This window comes from Prorops nasuta, unplaced genomic scaffold (assembly GCF_024137725.1).
Source record: "Prorops nasuta isolate Cenicafe-Biocafe unplaced genomic scaffold, Cenicafe_Pnas_1.2 PNAS00017, whole genome shotgun sequence".
Taxonomy (NCBI): domain Eukaryota; kingdom Metazoa; phylum Arthropoda; class Insecta; order Hymenoptera; family Bethylidae; genus Prorops; species Prorops nasuta.
Genome location: NW_027116814.1, coordinates 1,425,952 through 1,444,070, shown reverse-complemented (window position 1 = coordinate 1,444,070; position 18,119 = coordinate 1,425,952). Strand labels below are relative to the sequence as shown.

The following is an 18,119-nucleotide window of genomic DNA, read 5'->3' as shown; positions in this document are numbered from 1 at the left end:
ACAGCTCATTATATATTTGACAATAAACATAAATCTGTTACAATTGGAGTTACTCAATTGTACGAAAGACATAGTGCAGAAAATATCAAAAAATAGCTAAGAATTATTATTAAGGAATGGGGAGTTAACACAGAAAGCATATTAGTTATTGTATCTGATAGTGGATCCAACATAAAAAAAGCTATCAAAGACGAATTTGGACCAGAAAAACATTTACCGTGCTTTGCGCACGCATTAAATTTAATTACATCAAAAGTGATTGAATCAAATAACATACATGTTATAGTAAAAAAAGTAAAAAGTATTGTTTGTCACTTTAAAAAGTCAATTATTGCAGCGGATGAGTTGCGAAAAGTTACTGAGTTAAAATTAATACAATCAGTTGAAACCAGGTGGAACTCAACGTATGAAATGTTGTCTCGATTTATTGAATTATCATATAAAATTGGATGCATCTTATTACAATATCCAACAGCCCCTGCAATGATTAATGCAACTGAACTACACATTGTGAAAGAGTTTGTTGTTCTTTTAAAACCATTTCAGGAAGCTACAAGAATAATATCTGGAGAAAACTATCTCACTGCTAGTAAAGTTATACCAATTGTCAATACGCTAAAAGTGGCATTAATAGAAGCAGTACCTGAAACCGAAACTGGGAAGCAAATGAAGGAATTACTATTAGATGAGTTTAATTCAAGATTTTATGACATCGAAGATACCATGATTCTAGCATTATCTACAATCCTAGATCCACGATTTAAAACTGTTCACTTTAATAGTAACTCAGCTTGCTCAAATAGTGTAAACAAAATTTCTAGTGCTTTAAGTAGAACACATCTAGATGCACCAGCTGAAAGTAGTGTTACGAGAATAAATGCAACTGGTTTTTGGTCATATCATGAAACTTTAGTTAGCAGAATAAGATCTGAAGAACCATTGAATGTTCAAGAAAATGAAATTTCAGATATGTTAAGATATTATTTAATACAGCCACCTGTCAAAATGGACACTGATCCAATAAACTTCTGGCAAAAAAATGACACACCACTTGCTAAACTTGGCAAAAAGTACTTAGCAGCGATAGCTACATCTGTACCTTGTGAAAGACTGTTTTCCAAAGCTGGTCAAATAATATGACAGAAGCAAGAAATCGTTTAAGTGGGGACCACCTTCAACAGCTACTATTCTTGGGATCTATAGGTAAGGAAGAGTGGAATATTTAAATTTAAAATATAAATTTACAAGAGGTAATATATAGAAGTTAACTTGTGTGTATATACATATAATATTAAAATTTAAATTAAGATTCTACCAAAATTATCGAAATAAAAAAGTGATAGGTATTTAATACGTTCTAGAAAATAAAAATTATGCAAGGAAGTGAGTAAACGTCAATTAAGCAAGCTTTAATATTCATCGTGGTTTATCTTACACATTTTGGTTATAAATTGGAGTGAAACTGTCAAGATAATGTAATTGAGTTTTTTTCTTAATAATAATTAAATATGTTAAGGTTCAAACTGTCAAGATTAAAATGAAATATTGTTTACTACAAAATAAATATTATTTTTATTAAAATATTACATTTTATTTTATGTTAACACAACCTACATATATACATATATAATATTGTTAATTTTGCTTACATGTTTAATTTTATTCAGACCGGTTTTTCTTATTGATAAAATTTATCAGTTTACTAAAAATTAAAAGCTGTTAAGAATTTTAATTAATTTATATTCAAGCTTTAATAAACATAAAATTTACGATGATGCTTACATAACCTTCAATTATACAATATATATATACATATATATATTAAGCTATTTATATGGATATTGCCTGCAGCACACATTTAATATACGTAATATCGATATTTCAAGTTCGATATTTATTTCGAATCGATGCTGCACTTGGCGATATGTTTCGATATGAAATATCGATAATTTTAGAAAATATCGCCATGCGAGGTCCCGGCAATCCCTACCGGTAGGCGGCGCTGGTGTTGGCAAACGCGCAAGGTTGCCAAGTCCGCCATCTTGAATAGTACTACGCTCTATAGTAAGTGAATTTTGATATAAGGAATGCAGACTGCACAAAGTATACTGCCAGCGGAAATACGTCAGTAGCCATCTTAAATGCAGAACGTAATATATCAAAAATTATATATATTATATTCACAGCCTGTCACCGTGAACGGCGTGAACGAAGACAAATGTTAGTATACGGAAAAATAAAGTGTAAAGCCTGCGGCACACTATGCTGGATTTCGTGCTAGTTTGCTTGCGGGCTACTGTGTTGGCTAGCTTGCTTGCTTAGAAGCTGGAAAATGACGTCACTTGATTGGAACAGTGCTTATTTTTCCGATGGATTTGTTGTTAGAACTGGTGCTATTTATCATGCTAGTTTAGTATTTTGGCAGGAGGATCATTATAATAAGGTGGTATACTATATGAGCCATGAGTTTCCCGACGTTTCATAATTTATCTCCTTCAAGCTCATGGCAGCCGGTTTTTTTAAAGAATTTTATTTAGTTATTGCAATTACAATACAATTATATTATAACAATAAGTGATAAATCATATTACACACGTGGTTTGTCCGCGGTATATTCAAACAAATACCTATATACATATATAAAGCACGCAAAAATTAATTATAAAACGAAAATGACACAAAAGAAGTGGAATAATGAAGCTGTCTTATGCTTGATAGAGTCTTATAAAGATGAACCATGTTTGTATGCTACTAACTCTGTTCATTACCATAACAAGCATAAAAGAAGCGAAGCATTAAAAAGAATTTGTCTCAACGTTTCATCACAAAGACCAGGAACAACTGAAGTTGAATGCTCAACTAAACTTCATAATTTAAGGAACCAGTTTAATATTGAGAATCAGAAAGTTAAAGCTTCAATAAAATCAGGGACAGGATTTGATGATGTATGTATAATACACTCAAAAACTTATTTCAAATCATTAGATTTCTTACTCTTTTTTGATTATATTATTTGAATATTATATTAAAATATTTTCAATTTGTTTTAAGGTTTATAAGCCAACGTTGTGGTATTTTGATAATTTAAAATTTCTTGAAACTTATTTTATTCCACGAAAAAGTCATGACTCAACTAAAAGATATAGCATGTCAAGAGATACAGTTAAGTTTGTAAGTATATTTTAGTAACTTACTAATTGTGTAGCAATATGTTAATAAAACTGTAAAGTATTAATATTTTTTAATAATAATTTGTCAAAATTAAATAATTATTTTCTACAGTTAGATAATGTGCAAGAAAATCTTTTAAAAAGTAGTGAGAATGATAAAGAAGAATTATCAACAACAAATAATTATCACGATGAAGAACCTGAAGTCTGGTTAGATTTAAATATTCTCGATAGTCATCAAACAGCTGATTTAGAAGAGCAATCAATTGATGATCCAATAATTACAAATCATGTGTTTTCTCAGAAGGATGTACCTTTAACATCTTCTCGCTCAGTCAGTCCTACGATATCAATGGCATCTTCAGGAGTAGATAGTGATATGAATCCACCCAAATCTTTATCCAAAACAAATAAACGTAAACGTAAAGCTAATACTAATACTGAATATAATTTTAATGATGCCATAGAAAAACTAGCAGATTCAATGAAAGCGCCAGTAGTAATACAGTCGTCATTAGATATACCACAAAAAGATATTTCTTTGAAAGCATTACATCCTGTCAATGCTTGCATGTCATTTCTAGGATCTATTGTAGAAACAATAAATAATGAGGAGTTAAAATTTCATACTTTAAACATGTTGGTAAATGCTGTTATGGAAGCTAAAAGTAAAGACTTATTATTACAAGATGCTGTTTAACTATGACTATAATTAAAGCATAGTTCATATTGAAGTACACCTTGGTATGTACTTTGTTGTGTGGAAGCTGAAAGATAAGACTTATTATTTCAAGATTTTATTTAACGAAGTCTGTGATATATCTTTAGTTTTTATATTGAAGCATTAAAAATGTGAAACTTAGGTTATGATTTTATATTTATTAGAGTGTAAGCTTCCTTTTTAAGTTATGCGTATATAGTATATATAAAAAATATACTTTGTTCTCCTAAATAAAACAAAATGATTTAATTACAAAGGAAACAAAAATGTCGTTTACTATATAATGAAGCCAGCTAGCGTAGATGTATAGGCATATATTTGTTTTATTTTGTTATTTAAAATTGCTTAATGAATATTATTGTTTAAATAAGTTTTAAGGTATTAAATGAAACATTTTCATTATTCAACGTTTGTATAACAAATTTTAATAAGTATGAATAAATTTTTGTTTGTGTTAAACTATACATGTCCTAAAGCTATAATTATAAAAAATCTTTCTATGAAATATTAATAATTTCCACCATTAACAGCATCTTCCTGCCAAAATACAGCACCAATATCATTAAAATATTCGAGGAATAAATTTCTTACATTTTGAGCCTCGCGAGAAGAATGATTCCCACTTTGCTGGCATACATTTCTTAACGAACATCTTGGTGCATCTGTATTTTCTTTCCTGTATTCAAATGGAATATATGATTTTTTAAGAATTTTGTTACCTAATATAAAATTATGTAAAAGTATACACACATATGTAATCATTTCTACTTTTTCAACAGATAATGGTATAGGATTTAACAGTATTCGAAATCTATTGGTAAGAATACCGAAAGCATTTTCTACTACCCTACGTGCTCGGCTTAAGCGATAATTAAAAATTTTTTTTTCGTGTGTTAGATTTCTTTCAGGGTACGGTTTCATTAAATTTACATGTAGTGAAAATGCATCATCTGCTATTATAACATATGGTAAATTATATGTACAGCCTGAAACTGCATTCGGTTCTGGTAAATGTAAAGATTTATTTTTAAGCTTTTCTCCTAAACAGCTATTACGAAATACTAATGAGTCATGTGTGCGGCCATTTTTTCCAACATCGACATATAAAAACTTATATTCTGCGTCAACTAAGGCCATAAGAATAATACTATCGGATCCTTTATAATTGCGATATTTCGATCCTTCAGAGCGAGGAGGACGAAAGGCAATATGCTTTCCATCCAAAGCACCTACGCAATGTGGAAATTGCCATAAAATGTTAAATTTCTCTGCTATGACTGTCCAATCATCTGCTTTCACTGGAAATGGTATGACCTTCTGTTCAAGAACCATAATAATAGCTTTTAGTGTTTCTGGAATTAGCTGCGATAATGTATTTGGAGCAATTCTTGTTGAATAAGATAAATCTTGAAAAGTACTACCCGTAGCTAGATACCTAAGAGTTGTAGCTAAGCGTATCTTTGGAGAAATTGCTTCTCTTAAAATGGTATTGTGTTTTTTAATGAATGGAGTAACCAAATCTATTAATTCGTTCATAATGCCTTCTTCTAAACGAATATAATTTGTAAATGACGTGGGATCTTCTAGTCTGATTGAAAAGACAATTTAATAATTAAATTATAATATACTATAAATATTACGATCTATAAATAATCGTACGCAATATTTACATTCAAAATATTTATATACCTAAGCTCATTAAATAACATCTTTAAAACATTATTGTTTTCATCTGTGTCACGACGTAGCAACCATTTTCGGCACCATAAACGTCGCCGACAGTTGTTTTGTTTTTTTAAATTATTAATTATTAACATTACAGTCGCTGCATTTATTCTACGACGTAATATTACATTAGTAGCAATAATATTTTCCATATTAATATTATTTTGTACTTGTTAATATTAACAAATATCTTTCACTGTTTTGGAGTTAAATTTAAATGCTACCCTTCCACGTATACTATACCAAGCAATGCAACCAATCACAATAGCCGTCCAGCACCGCACTCATCGCAGTATTAATATCTAGTGTGAAGCCAAACCAGCAGCACTACCAACATTTTAACCACCATAGTAACCGACAAGACAGGTAGCATCAAAATCCAACAAGAAATATAGCAAGCAAAAAAGCATAGTGTGCCGTAGGCTTAATAAAGAAATAAGGAGTAGTGACAGCTTTGATCTATCTGACAGTTGATGTACTTATGGTATAAGTGAATAAATAAAATAAAAATGCTTTTCCTAAATTGATTTTTAATTTTGATAAAATGGTCAAATGTAGCCATTAATTAATTAGATTTGGTAATAAATACAAAAAATGCGTTTTATTATAACAAATGAGTTGAGGTAAAATAAACTCAATGTTTTTATATTAATTTGTTAACAAATGCATTTTTTTATTTATTATTGAGTCCAATAAGTTAACGGTTATTAAAAAAAACATTCTTTGTAATGAAACAAAAAATGAAAAAATTTTAATCTTCACCAAGACTCGAACACGAGCCCACCGCATGACAAACGGCAACCTTACCGCCTGCGCTACAGCGCTCACTTGATGTACCAAGAGCAAAACAGCCTTTTAAAGACTGACTACAATTCTTTCACTAACTCGTCATAAACGATCAAGAATTAGCTGTAATAATAAATACATTTATCTACATAGCATTATTGTACTAAATTTATTGTTTTTAATTTGAAGCATACATTTTGCATGAAGATATGATAATTTAAAACCATTCAGTACTCTATATACAAAACTACTCATATGCTCAACTATCATAAATTAATTAAGTAATATTATAATATTTGTTATATGTAGTCGAATAACTATGATAAACCAGCATATGAATAGTTTTGTATTTAAAGTATTGCATGAACATCCTTAAAGTATCGTATCTTCATGTAAAATGTATGCTTCAAATTAAAAACATAATAAATTTAGTGCAATAATGCTATGGAGATAAATGTATTTATTATTGCAGCTAATTCTTGATCGTTTATGACGAGTTAGTGAAAGAATTGTAGTCAGTCTTTAAAAGGCTGTTTTGCTCTTGGTACATCAAGTGAGCGCTGTAGCGCAGGTGGTAAGGTTGTCGTTTGTCATGCGGTGGGCTCGTGTTCGAGTCTTGGTGAAGTTTAGAATTTTTTCATTTTTTTTTTTCATTACAAGGAATTTTTTTTTTAATAACCATTAATTTATTGGACTCAATAATAAATAAAAAAATGCATTTGTTAACAGATTAATATAAAAACATTGAGTTTATTTTACCTCAACTCATTTGTTATAATAAAACGCATTTTCTGTATTTATTACCAAATCTAATTAATTAATGGCTACATTTGACCATTTTATCAATATTACAAATCAATTTAGGAAAAGCATTTTTATTTGCTTTGAGTTTTTAGGTAAACACAGCACCACTTCACACGGATAACACGTAAAAATGTCACGGTTAGCGGTAGTCGCTCTTCTTCTAAAGCCAATGTTGCCTGAAGTCCAAATCACACCTATGCTCTCCAGGCATAGTTGTGTTTGTACCGCTTCCCTTTAAATTTTCTATACTCCTGCTGGCTAGCGCTTATCTTCATTTTTGTTGCTAAAAGCTTGATTCTGGCATCACTGCCGTGTGGAACTATTAGTTTGCTAATAAAAGCAGAGGCTTAATTTTAAGAGATTGCAACATATAGTAATTAATATAGATACAATTGTAAAAAGAAAACAAAAATTTTATTTTACATATATTAACTTTAAATAAAATCCCACAAAGTACTGTAAAATATCTAACATGTTATATTATATATCTAATCTGTCAGCTTCTTTATTTTAATATTCATCTCAATTATCACAGTTTGATCCTCAGCGATGACACAGTAACCACATTATGGTGAATCTATTCTTTTTTTTTAATGTTCGATCCACATAGCTTCATCCTCAGCAGTGATACAGTAAACACACGTACATTACTATAATTTAATCTGAAACAAAATCCCACAAAGTACTATAAAACATCTTACATTTTATATTATATATTTATTCTGTCATTTTCTTTATTTATTATTGTATTTACCCAAAATGCTGACTCATTTATTTTAATGTCTGTCTCAATTAACACAGTTTGATCCTCATCAGCGATGACACAGAAACAACATTATGGTGAATCTATTCCTTTTGTTTTAATGTTCAATCCACATAGCTCCATTCTCAGCATTGACATAGTAAACACTTTACAATAATTTAATCTGAAACAAAATCCCAAAACGTACTATATAAAATCTTACATTTGAAATTACAAATGTAATCTGTCAGCTTCTTTATTTGTATCGTATTTACCTAATGTGTTGACTTTTTTATTTTAATATTCATCTCAATTAACACAGTTTGATCCTCAGCGATGACACAGTAACCATAATATGGTGAATCTATTCCTTTCATTTTAATGTTCAATCCACATAGCTCCATCCTCAGTAGTGACATAGTAAACACATTACTATAATTTAATCTGAAATAAAATCCCAGAAAGTACTATAAAATATCTTACATTTTATATTATATATCTAATTTGTCAGCTTCTTTATTTATTATTGTATTTACCCAGTTTTTTCACTCGTTTATTTTATTATCCGTCTCAATTAACATAGTTTGAATCTCAACGATGACACAATAACCACATTATGTTTAGTCTATTCCTTTATTTTAATTTTGAAAATCTGCATAGCTCCATCCTCAGCACAGTGACATAGTAAACACATTACTATAATTTAATCTGAAATAAAATCCCACAAAGTACCACAAAATATTTATATCTTACATTTTATATTATAAAATTTATTGTTATACTTATCTAAAATGTTCAGTCCTTTATATACTTTTAAAAATTATTTTTATGTACATTTTACAAATTTCGTCACTTTATTTATTCACTTATACCATCAGTATATCAGCTGTCAGTAAGATTAAAACTGTCACTTTATTTCTTTATATTACTTTATAACTTGCGGTATGTATATTGTATGTACGATACAATAATACTAACATTTGTCTTGGCTCACGGACCATGCATTATGTATTTTGAAATTAGTAATTAGAAATATCTATATTGCGGTCCCTCTACAGTCTCTACCCTCTGACATATTTCCGCCGACCAGTAGTATCAGCAGCGACTATAGCGTAGTACCCAAAATAGTACTACGCTATAGGATATGTCGCTTTTGGGTACTACGGTAGTACCGAAAGTACTACACTTGGCAACCTTGGTACTACGGTAGTACCGAAAGTACTACACTTGGCAACCTTGCAAACGCGTCTCAGGTCCATCTTGTGGAGGGAATTGTGTTGGAACTTGTCCAAAAGAACAGCTATATTGTCCAATGTCTTTAACAATCTCCACGACAACCATACTATGCTAAGGATTGATATAACACATGCACCACTTAGCCACATGGGTTTGCCATTATTTGCTGCACCGGGAAATTAAGGATAACGTTGTTATATGCGTTACACTAAGCGTTAAGCTTTAACTTTATTTGAATCATCATTTTTCATAAGATTCCACATTTACAAATAGATACCTAAATTGCACGTTGTATATCGTTTTGAATGTAACGGAAGAAGACGAAGTAGTCGAATGCCGGAAACGGAAAAACGGGATATCCTTAGTCATGGCTACCAACAACGAGTTGCTAAGAATACCAACTGTATTGTTGGTTAAGGCTGCGGATGACAGATGGCGCGGAGCCGCCATAATCTAACCCCTAACGCCATCTATCGGAAGAGACCACGAAGCACGAGCGTTAAGCTTAGAATAGGGTAAAACAGATATGCATTTTTGCCAGAAAGCGGACCGTCGGTCTGCAGAATTTTCCCCTCCAATTACAACCACAGATGCAGGCTCGTTTGCGTGAGCCATCCTCGCTGCTACCGCTGCTCGATGGTCACGAACACAAGTAGAAGCGTCCGTACATGTGTCGACCGGCTTCACTCACTCTCGGTTATCCTCGGATTAAAGAGAGAGCGGAGATACTTTCTTGGACCTCTCTGTCTTTCTCGCTGTTAGCGTCTAGTAGAAGAGTCGAGGCAAAATCTTTCCGTTTCGCTTTGCCGAAAATCTACCAATATTCCATGTCATTTACATTTGCAGCCCAATGCCTTTATACCTGATTTTTTCAGCATATTTATTTATGAGCATTGACTTATTTAAATCAATAATCAATTAAGGAAATGCGTATTTAATATATAATAAATATTTTAACTACAATTTCATCGCTATATTTCGCTTATTTCCGTAAAATCTGCATTTCCTTAATTTATTATTGATTTAAATAAGTCAATGCTCATAAATAAATATGCTGAAAAAGTCATGTATAAAGGCATTGGCCTGCAAATGTAAATGACATCGAATATTGGTAGATTTTCGGCAAAGCGAAACGGAAAGATTTTGCCTCGACTCTTCTGCTAGAAGCTAACAGCGAGAAAGACAGAGAGGTCCGAGAAAATATCTCCGCTCTCTCTTTATTCCGCTTTCTGGCAACAATGCATATCTGTTTTACCCTATTCTAAGCTTAACGCTCGTGCTTCGTGGTCTCTTCCGATAGATGGCGTTAGGGGTTAGATGGACCTGAGAGTCCTGAGACCCGCGTTTGCCAACACCAGCGCCGCCTACCGGTAGGGATTGCCTCGGGACCTCGCATGAGCATGAGCAATCTCCCGTTTCATCTCTGACTATACCAAAAACGTGCTCGAGCAGAATCAATGGGCACATGGGGGGTATCATATGTCTTTCTCTCTCACTCTTATGCTATTAGACAGAGAAAGAAGACAATTCTTACTATACCATTTTATCCTGAGATGATATAGTTTTGACAAAAGTAAGACGATCAACCGCTACACTCGAGTATATGCAATTTACCAGATTCTCCTTATTCTCCCCACCACGACTCCTATACGTCATCGTGACGTCATCTGACGTCACCGTGACGTTTCACGCTTTGGTGAGAACTAGAGAACTGAAGCTGTCCAGCTAGTTACAAATCTAGTAGGCCATTCTTCACGAGCAGATTCGATGAATGTCAGTGTACCGCTTTACTTTAGTGGATATTGGAGGTTATGGAGGTAATTTTATTATACTTATATATTTCTTATTTATGGCAGTGTATATCACATAAAATATTTTACATTTAAAGGAAATAGCGATGGTGGAATTTTTAATGAGAGTAATATTGGCATCAATCTTATCAATAATAATTTAAATTTACCACAAAATGAAATCAAGCTTCCCAATAGTAGCCTCAGAACAAGTACTTACTTTATAGCTGATGATGCCTTTAAACTTTCAAAAAGAATTATGAAGCCGTATTCAGGTACCAATTTATCGTATGACAAAAGAATATTCAACTACCGTATATCCAGAGCCAGGCGAACCGTAGAGAGTGCATTTGGAATATTATCAAACAAGTGGAGGATTTGTCATACAGTTATGAGTGTTCTCCCAGAAACAGCAGATATTATAGTGACTGCTTCAGTATGCCTGCATAATTTTATATTAAAAGAAGAAGAAAACAGTCAATATAAAAATTACAGCAGAGAAATTGTTTCTGATAATACTGTAAATACAGATAATATGGTAAAAATAGTATAAAAGTGTTTAACAGTATGTAATTCATATAAATTGTTAAGCAGCTGATAATATCTATATTTTAGGATTTTACATGGTCTAATATACCTAATTCGTCGCAAACAGAAAATGAAATCACAAATGGGGAAATTCAGAGACAAGTTTTAAGTAATTATTTTCTTAGTGAGGATGGAAAAGTTATGTGGCAACATGAGTATATTCAACGTGGCAAATATAGAGATGAATAATGCAAAATTGTAAGGTATAAATAATCATCAATGTTTGATTTTATACTATGAATATTAGATGACAATTTAGTCATGAATATAATGATATCAAAAATCCAGTAAAAAAGTTTAAACAATTATCTTTACAGAAACAAGTTTTCCTAATCGTGTTCCATTTTTATTCAGTTCACAAATACCAAATACAATTAATGATATAATTGAGACAAATTATATGGAAGCAAGTGACAATTCAGCACATATGGAAAATATTTCAAGGTTACAGTAAAGTCTTATCATTTATAAATGGATTTGCTAAAACATATACTGTGGATTGACATTGGAGCATTTAAAAAGTAAAATGTTGTTGAAGTACTAGTGGTAAGTGATGCTTTATTTAATATGATTTTAATTCAAATATTTTAAAATACTCCAATCTAGTTTTAGATGAAGAATGCAGAAACTTTAACAATGGAATAGCAAATAGGAAGTTCAGGACTAGGGTATATATAACCTGCCATTAATATTTTTATGAGATGATGTTGGTAACTCACAGACTACAATTTAATTAATAATTTACTTACGTTATGCATAAATGTTTATATTATTTCATCATATAAATTTACGTTATGCAAGTAGCCATTCAAAACCACAAAATATAAAGAGAATCAATTAACGCTGAAGAAGTCATTAATGAAAAAATACTAATTCATTTTGTATACTGTTCTCATTTCCATTTGGTTTTTAATACATGTCGTTGCTATAATTAAAATTGATGTTTATTTTTAAAACGATATTAACATAATAACTAAATATATGCATTGATAAACATTTGTTTCTTATTTATACTATTTTGTTAATTATATTAGGTTATTTTATAATAAACAAGACACAGTTTCTGAAACTTCTACTATTTTCGTACATTTATTGAATAATCACGCAACAATTTGCAATTAAGTTTTAATATAATAATAATACTAGTATTGCATTACCACACACTTTTTTGTTTAGTGTTAATATAAGTCTTTAATACAGCATATTTTAAAATTTTATATTAACTATACGTAAAAATAAAAAAAACATAACAAGCATTTAAATGTATTTAGTAATATAAATCAGTCAACTTAATTAGAGAAAGAATTACTTTTGTAATGGTGCATTCAGTGCCTCCATCAACATTTTTCGTCTGTAATATATATCTTCCTCTGGAGTTGCCTTATAAGAAGAAATTAAGAATTCAATAAAAGCATCATCGGGCGATGATGACGTTTTTTTCTCTTCCATAAAATTACAAATTTTTGAACTCATTTGCATTATTGTAGCCTCTAACTCCCTTGTTTCATCAATCTTTCGTTTTTTTTCTTTAAAGGGAATAACGTTTTCTTTATCTTTCAATATATCTGAAAACTCATATGTATTTATGGATTCCGGCAACTGTGATCTTCCACTGGTACTCGGTTTGGGACAGTTTGTATAACTTCTATAATAAGAGCAATTAGCAACTTTTTGATTCTTGTTAATTAAAAATATTTATTAATGATAAAAATAATCATACTTTCGCCTTTTAATAACGTCATCCAAAAATGACAATTGAGAAAAAAATGCAAACTTTGTTTGCTTCACTGCTCCACTTCCACTAGGACAGTTGTTAATTCTCTTTACTTTAGTATATTGGTCTCTTAGGGAGGTACATCTCTTTTGACAGTATTGTGGCGTATACATTTTGTCTGTAAATAAAGGATTAAAAGTATCAAAATATTTATGTTTCTAATTGCAATAATATTTTTCAATGTGTTATTAATATAATAGTAAATATATATTCACCATGATTAACTTCAATCATAATAGTAGAAATCTCAACCCAAGCATTATTTCTCATAATAGAATCTTTAAAATTAATATTACTCTTATCATACAAATATGGACGTTCTTTAAATAATTCTATCAATAGTTCATCGCCCTTTTTTTCATTAGTAAATATTTCTAGTTCGTCCTCTTCTTCTGCGTATAAAAGACTTTTTGTATATATTTGATGATCACACATCTTAAAATAATTGAAAAATGAAAGAAAATGATTGAATACTTTTAGAAAATAAAGGATTATTTCAATAAATTATTTTTGTATAAATTTATAAAAATAATAAGTAATGAAGTAACTTTTAAACTTACCCTATTTAATATCACAATGCGGTATAATAATAATACTGAGAACAACGTAAAATAACGAAAGCACTTCGCTATTATTTAGTTTTAAATAAATTAAAAATATTTTAACCCAATTTCCATTCGTGTCAACGAATCATGCTTCTCTACAACCAGATTAACTAAAAGTAGCGGTTAGCTGCTTTCTCTTACGTCTTACAGTTTACAGATTTCTCTGCCTTAACTACTTTTACGTCCACGTCAAAAAGCCAACTTCGTATCGTTCATGACGTCATTTTTTTGACGTACGTCTCTACGTCTTCTTCTCTGCTCAAGCCCTTAACTGGAAAGCAACCACTATTGGCACTTGCTCATCTGACACTCCACTCATTGGAATTTTGGAATATACCCTGTTCTTTTTATTGATCTGTTGCTTGATTACTATTAGACGTTTACGTTTGTGATCCGATCCAGATCACGATCCAACCTAACCGCAGGAATGCAACTTCGAAAATAAAATTACTAGATGGATCAGAGGCTTCCGCGTGAGCTCAATCCAATCCGATCAGGAGATTCAGAGGGTTGGTGATCAGACTGATCAGACAGATTTGGCTACTGCATTGGGGTATTACTGACGTACCAACAGCGAACGGCATTGACGTAATTGAAGTGACAATAACTATTATCCAAAATAATTTTAATTTAAAAATATATAAAAAAGATAAGCTGATATTATAGAAAGCAATTATATTTAAAATGACATAAGCTTAAGGCATATTTTTGAAAATTCTTTGATATGGATATTGTACAAAGTGATAGAATTAATATTGATTTTTTTCTTTAGATTTATGAAATAGAATAATGAATAGAAATTGACAATATAGCATAGGTATATTAATGATATAGAATAAATAATATCTGAAAATATTTGCTTTTTTAATTACTATTTATATGTAACACATATCAGATCCATGTAAAAGTGTAGATTTTACTTGTTATAATAACTTAATTGTATATATATGTTTAACGTATGATACAAAAATAAATTGCATTTATAATACTTGAAACGACAGTATAGACTTTGCTAATTGATCTGAACACTAGTTTGCGTGCAGCATCTAAAAATGAGTTTGAGAAAAATCTTTTCAAACTAATGAACAATGCGGTGTTCGGTAAGACTATGGAGAATGTTAGAAATAGAGTTGATGTGAGACTCGTGAGTAGGTGGGAGGGAAGATATGGTGCTGAAGCAATGATTGCTAAGCCTAATTTTCACAGTCGCACTATATTCAGTGAAAATTTGGTCACGATTGAATTAACAAAATTAGCAGCTAAATTCGATAAGCCTATATACGTAGGTATGAGCATTCTTGATATTTCGAAAACATGTTTGTATGATTTTCATTATGATTATATGCTTCCTACGTTCGGTAGCAAATATAAAGCGTTATATACTGATACGGATAGTCTAAGGGTGCGTTCCAAGTCCTGCTTACAGCGCTGAAAGCCATTAAGAAATCGTTTCGATTCAACTGAAGCGCGCTTTGAAAGCGCTTTAACAGCGCTTAGATTTCCCTAGATTATATTAACATTTTAATTTCCTTGGCTCTCTTTGATCGCTTCAATAGCTAAAACTGGATTTAAGTATAGTTGCGTCAGAAAAAGACATGTCTTCTGCAATTGAAAAGCAACTCAAGCATTTTGTTTTCTTCAGAATTCTATTAACCTTTTCTCTACTTCTGCTGTCATTCAACGCAGCAATTACTTTAACTTCGATCTCAGGTAGTTAATGCGGAATGCGTTCTGTTATTGCTGATACATTTTTTCACTTTTTTTGATAGCGGTTAATAATAGAACACGGCCATTTACTAAATTGATTATTTATTACGTTTAATTGTTTAAAAATTGTGATATTATTGTACTTATTATATCCTATATTACAAATGGAAATGTATAATATGCATGACGAAGAGGGGGACATATACGATGATGCACCTATTTTAGATTATTTAATTAATAAAGAGAATGTAGATAATGATATCAACAAGAACAATGTTGGTAAGTTACAATAAATAATTTTTGACATATACATATATATAAAAATTTTAAACATGGAACTTTAAAATTATATTTTATAAGATTTGAATTTGGATTTTTAACATTTTTTTCAGATAAAATAAAAGCCTTTATATGGCCAGATAAAGCGGTATTATTATTATTAGAGCTGTATAGAGAGAGAGAAGAAGAATTTGAACATGGTTTCAAGCGAAATAACAAAATTTGGGCCGAAATAGCAGGTCAAATAAGAGAAATAGATAAAAAATATTGCGTAACTGGTTCACAATGTTCATCAAAACTAGCTGGCCTGAAGCGTACATACAAAAATATTGTAGATTCTAACAAGAAAAGTGGTAATGGAAATACATCATGGACATTTTATCCTGTAAGTATTTTTCTTGTATATGTATATAAGTATATTAGGTTATGTCTTTTTCATACTGTACATAAAAGAAAATAATTTTAAGAAGTAATTATAACAATTTCTATCAGGTCATGGATTCCATATTTGGGACAAAGGCAGCCACTAAACCTGTTGCAGTCGCTTCAAGCGAGGGACCTATCAACTTAGTTGAACCTACTAATGATAAAGATGAATTTGGAAGTTTGGCATCATCTTCAAAAAGTAAGTTCTTGCATATAAATTTTAAACAGTTAATTATCTATTACATTTATCTATTTAAGTATATTGACATTATTGGTTCCAGCTATAAAGAAAAAGAAAAAACCTCTATCAAATACATTGGAACATTTGGTTCAAATAATGGAAGAAGAAAAAAAAGAAAAAGAAAGAGAAAAATTACTAAAAGAAAAAAGACATGAAGAAAGAAGACAAGATCGAGAAAAGAAGCATAAAGAGCAACTACAGATGCAAAACTCTTTAATATCTATATTACAGCAATTTTTAAATAAGCAGTAAGCATTTGTGATACTTATACTTATATCTGTGATTATAATTTTGTTTTTTACAATTTATGCCTAGGAATGTAGTTTATTAGTGAGATGTATTATGCAATGGGTGAAAATAAGTTTTGAGTTTATTTAAGTTATAAGTGAAACTTGTTTAAAATTACAAACGTTTTATTTAATAATTAATGTAAAAATGGCGTTAAAATATTACCAAAGATAATTGTTTTATTTTCATTGAGATAAAGAAACATGTGAAATAAATTATAGACTAGTTTAACTATTAAAAATAAAATTTATTATAAATAAACTAGTAATATAATTTGAGCAAGTATAAGGTAATCTAAATTATGTAACTCTCATTGGCAACAAATCCATAATTCTGAATCTTTTCGCAATTCCTAAGTTGCTATTATTATTACTATTGTTATTTTGTATGTACGGTTCAGGTTCATCATCATTACTTTCGTCATTAAAGAACACTTCATCATTTTGTAATACACAAATATTGTGTAAAACACAACAGGCTACTATAAATTCTGGAACCTTTTCAAGCGATGTTAAAGGTAAGCAATCCAAAAGAATTCGGAAACGTATTTTCAATTGTCCTATAGCACGTTCTATTGTCATTCTTGTGGAGGAAAGGCAATAATTAAAATTGACTTGCCGGTTGGACAAATGACCATTATCTCGAAATGGAACTATTAGATGAGGGTGGATTGGATATGCTGCGTCTCCAATAAGATGACAGTCATTAGGGAAGTAATCAGGCATATTAAGAAAATTTTGAACAGGGGAGTTCCTTAGAACTCTAGCGTCATGTACGGATCCCACTTGGCCTGCGTAACAATGCGTGAACATGCCCTTCGAATCACATACCACCTGTAAAATAATAGACGCAAATCCTTTTCTATTTATATAGGAAGCTGTATCCTGTTGCGGCGCTCGTATGCGTATATGGGACCCATCGATGGCGCCAATAACGTTGGGGAAATTGGATATATTGTAAAAGCCATTTACAACATCTATCGCATTTTCTTTAGGCCATTTAATAAATCTAGGAGCTAGGCAATGAAGAGCATATGACACGCGTCGTATGGCTCTAAAAGCTGTTGCTCTACCAACTCCAAATTTTACACTTACTGATCTGTAATGATTAGAAACTATTAATATAATTTTTTTTATAAAATCTTTTTAACTTTTTTATCTTTTATGGTAAAAGAGATAAAGTTAGTTGACTGTAGGATACTTATATCTCAGTTTAAACAGAAAAAGTTATAATTTAA

General features: G+C 30.7%; 3 protein-coding genes across 3 annotated transcripts; 2 read left to right on the top strand and 1 right to left on the bottom strand.

The window, feature by feature from the left end:
- Window positions 1–411: 411 nt before the first annotated feature.
- On the top strand, window positions 412–1,140 carry LOC136779497 (uncharacterized). Its single transcript, XM_066737120.1, has one exon. The coding sequence runs from the start codon at window positions 412–414 to the stop codon at window positions 1,138–1,140; it is 729 nt and encodes a 242-aa protein (XP_066593217.1).
- Window positions 1,141–2,672: 1,532 nt separating this feature from the next.
- On the top strand, window positions 2,673–3,870 carry LOC136779495 (uncharacterized). The gene is made up of 3 exons (XM_066737119.1): window positions 2,673–2,945; window positions 3,052–3,171; window positions 3,283–3,870. Exons 1-3 carry the CDS (start codon window positions 2,673–2,675, stop codon window positions 3,868–3,870), a joined length of 981 nt encoding a protein of 326 aa, XP_066593216.1.
- A 528-nt stretch (window positions 3,871–4,398) lies between these two features.
- LOC136779494 (uncharacterized) lies at window positions 4,399–5,600 on the bottom strand. The gene is made up of 2 exons (XM_066737118.1): window positions 5,581–5,600; window positions 4,399–5,479 (listed from the first exon to the last, which is right to left on the bottom strand). The coding sequence occupies exons 1-2, from the start codon at window positions 5,598–5,600 to the stop codon at window positions 4,399–4,401; spliced, it is 1,101 nt and encodes a 366-aa protein (XP_066593215.1).
- Window positions 5,601–18,119: the final 12,519 nt, after the last annotated feature.

Bases quoted from the DNA above. Each gene is read 5' to 3' on its own strand.
- LOC136779497 (XM_066737120.1), top strand. From the start codon at position 412: ATGTTGTCTCGATTTATTGAATTATCATATAAAATTGGATGCATCTTA.
- LOC136779495 (XM_066737119.1), top strand. From the start codon at position 2,673: ATGACACAAAAGAAGTGGAATAATGAAGCTGTCTTATGCTTGATAGAG. The intron at 2,946-3,051 runs GTATGTATAATA...ATTTGTTTTAAG, and splicing joins CAGGGACAGGATTTGATGAT to GTTTATAAGCCAACGTTGTG. The intron at 3,172-3,282 runs GTAAGTATATTT...TATTTTCTACAG, and splicing joins CAAGAGATACAGTTAAGTTT to TTAGATAATGTGCAAGAAAA.
- LOC136779494 (XM_066737118.1), bottom strand. From the start codon at position 5,600: ATGTTATTTAATGAGCTTAG. The intron at 5,480-5,580 runs GTATATAAATAT...CTTTTCAATCAG, and splicing joins ATGTTATTTAATGAGCTTAG to ACTAGAAGATCCCACGTCAT.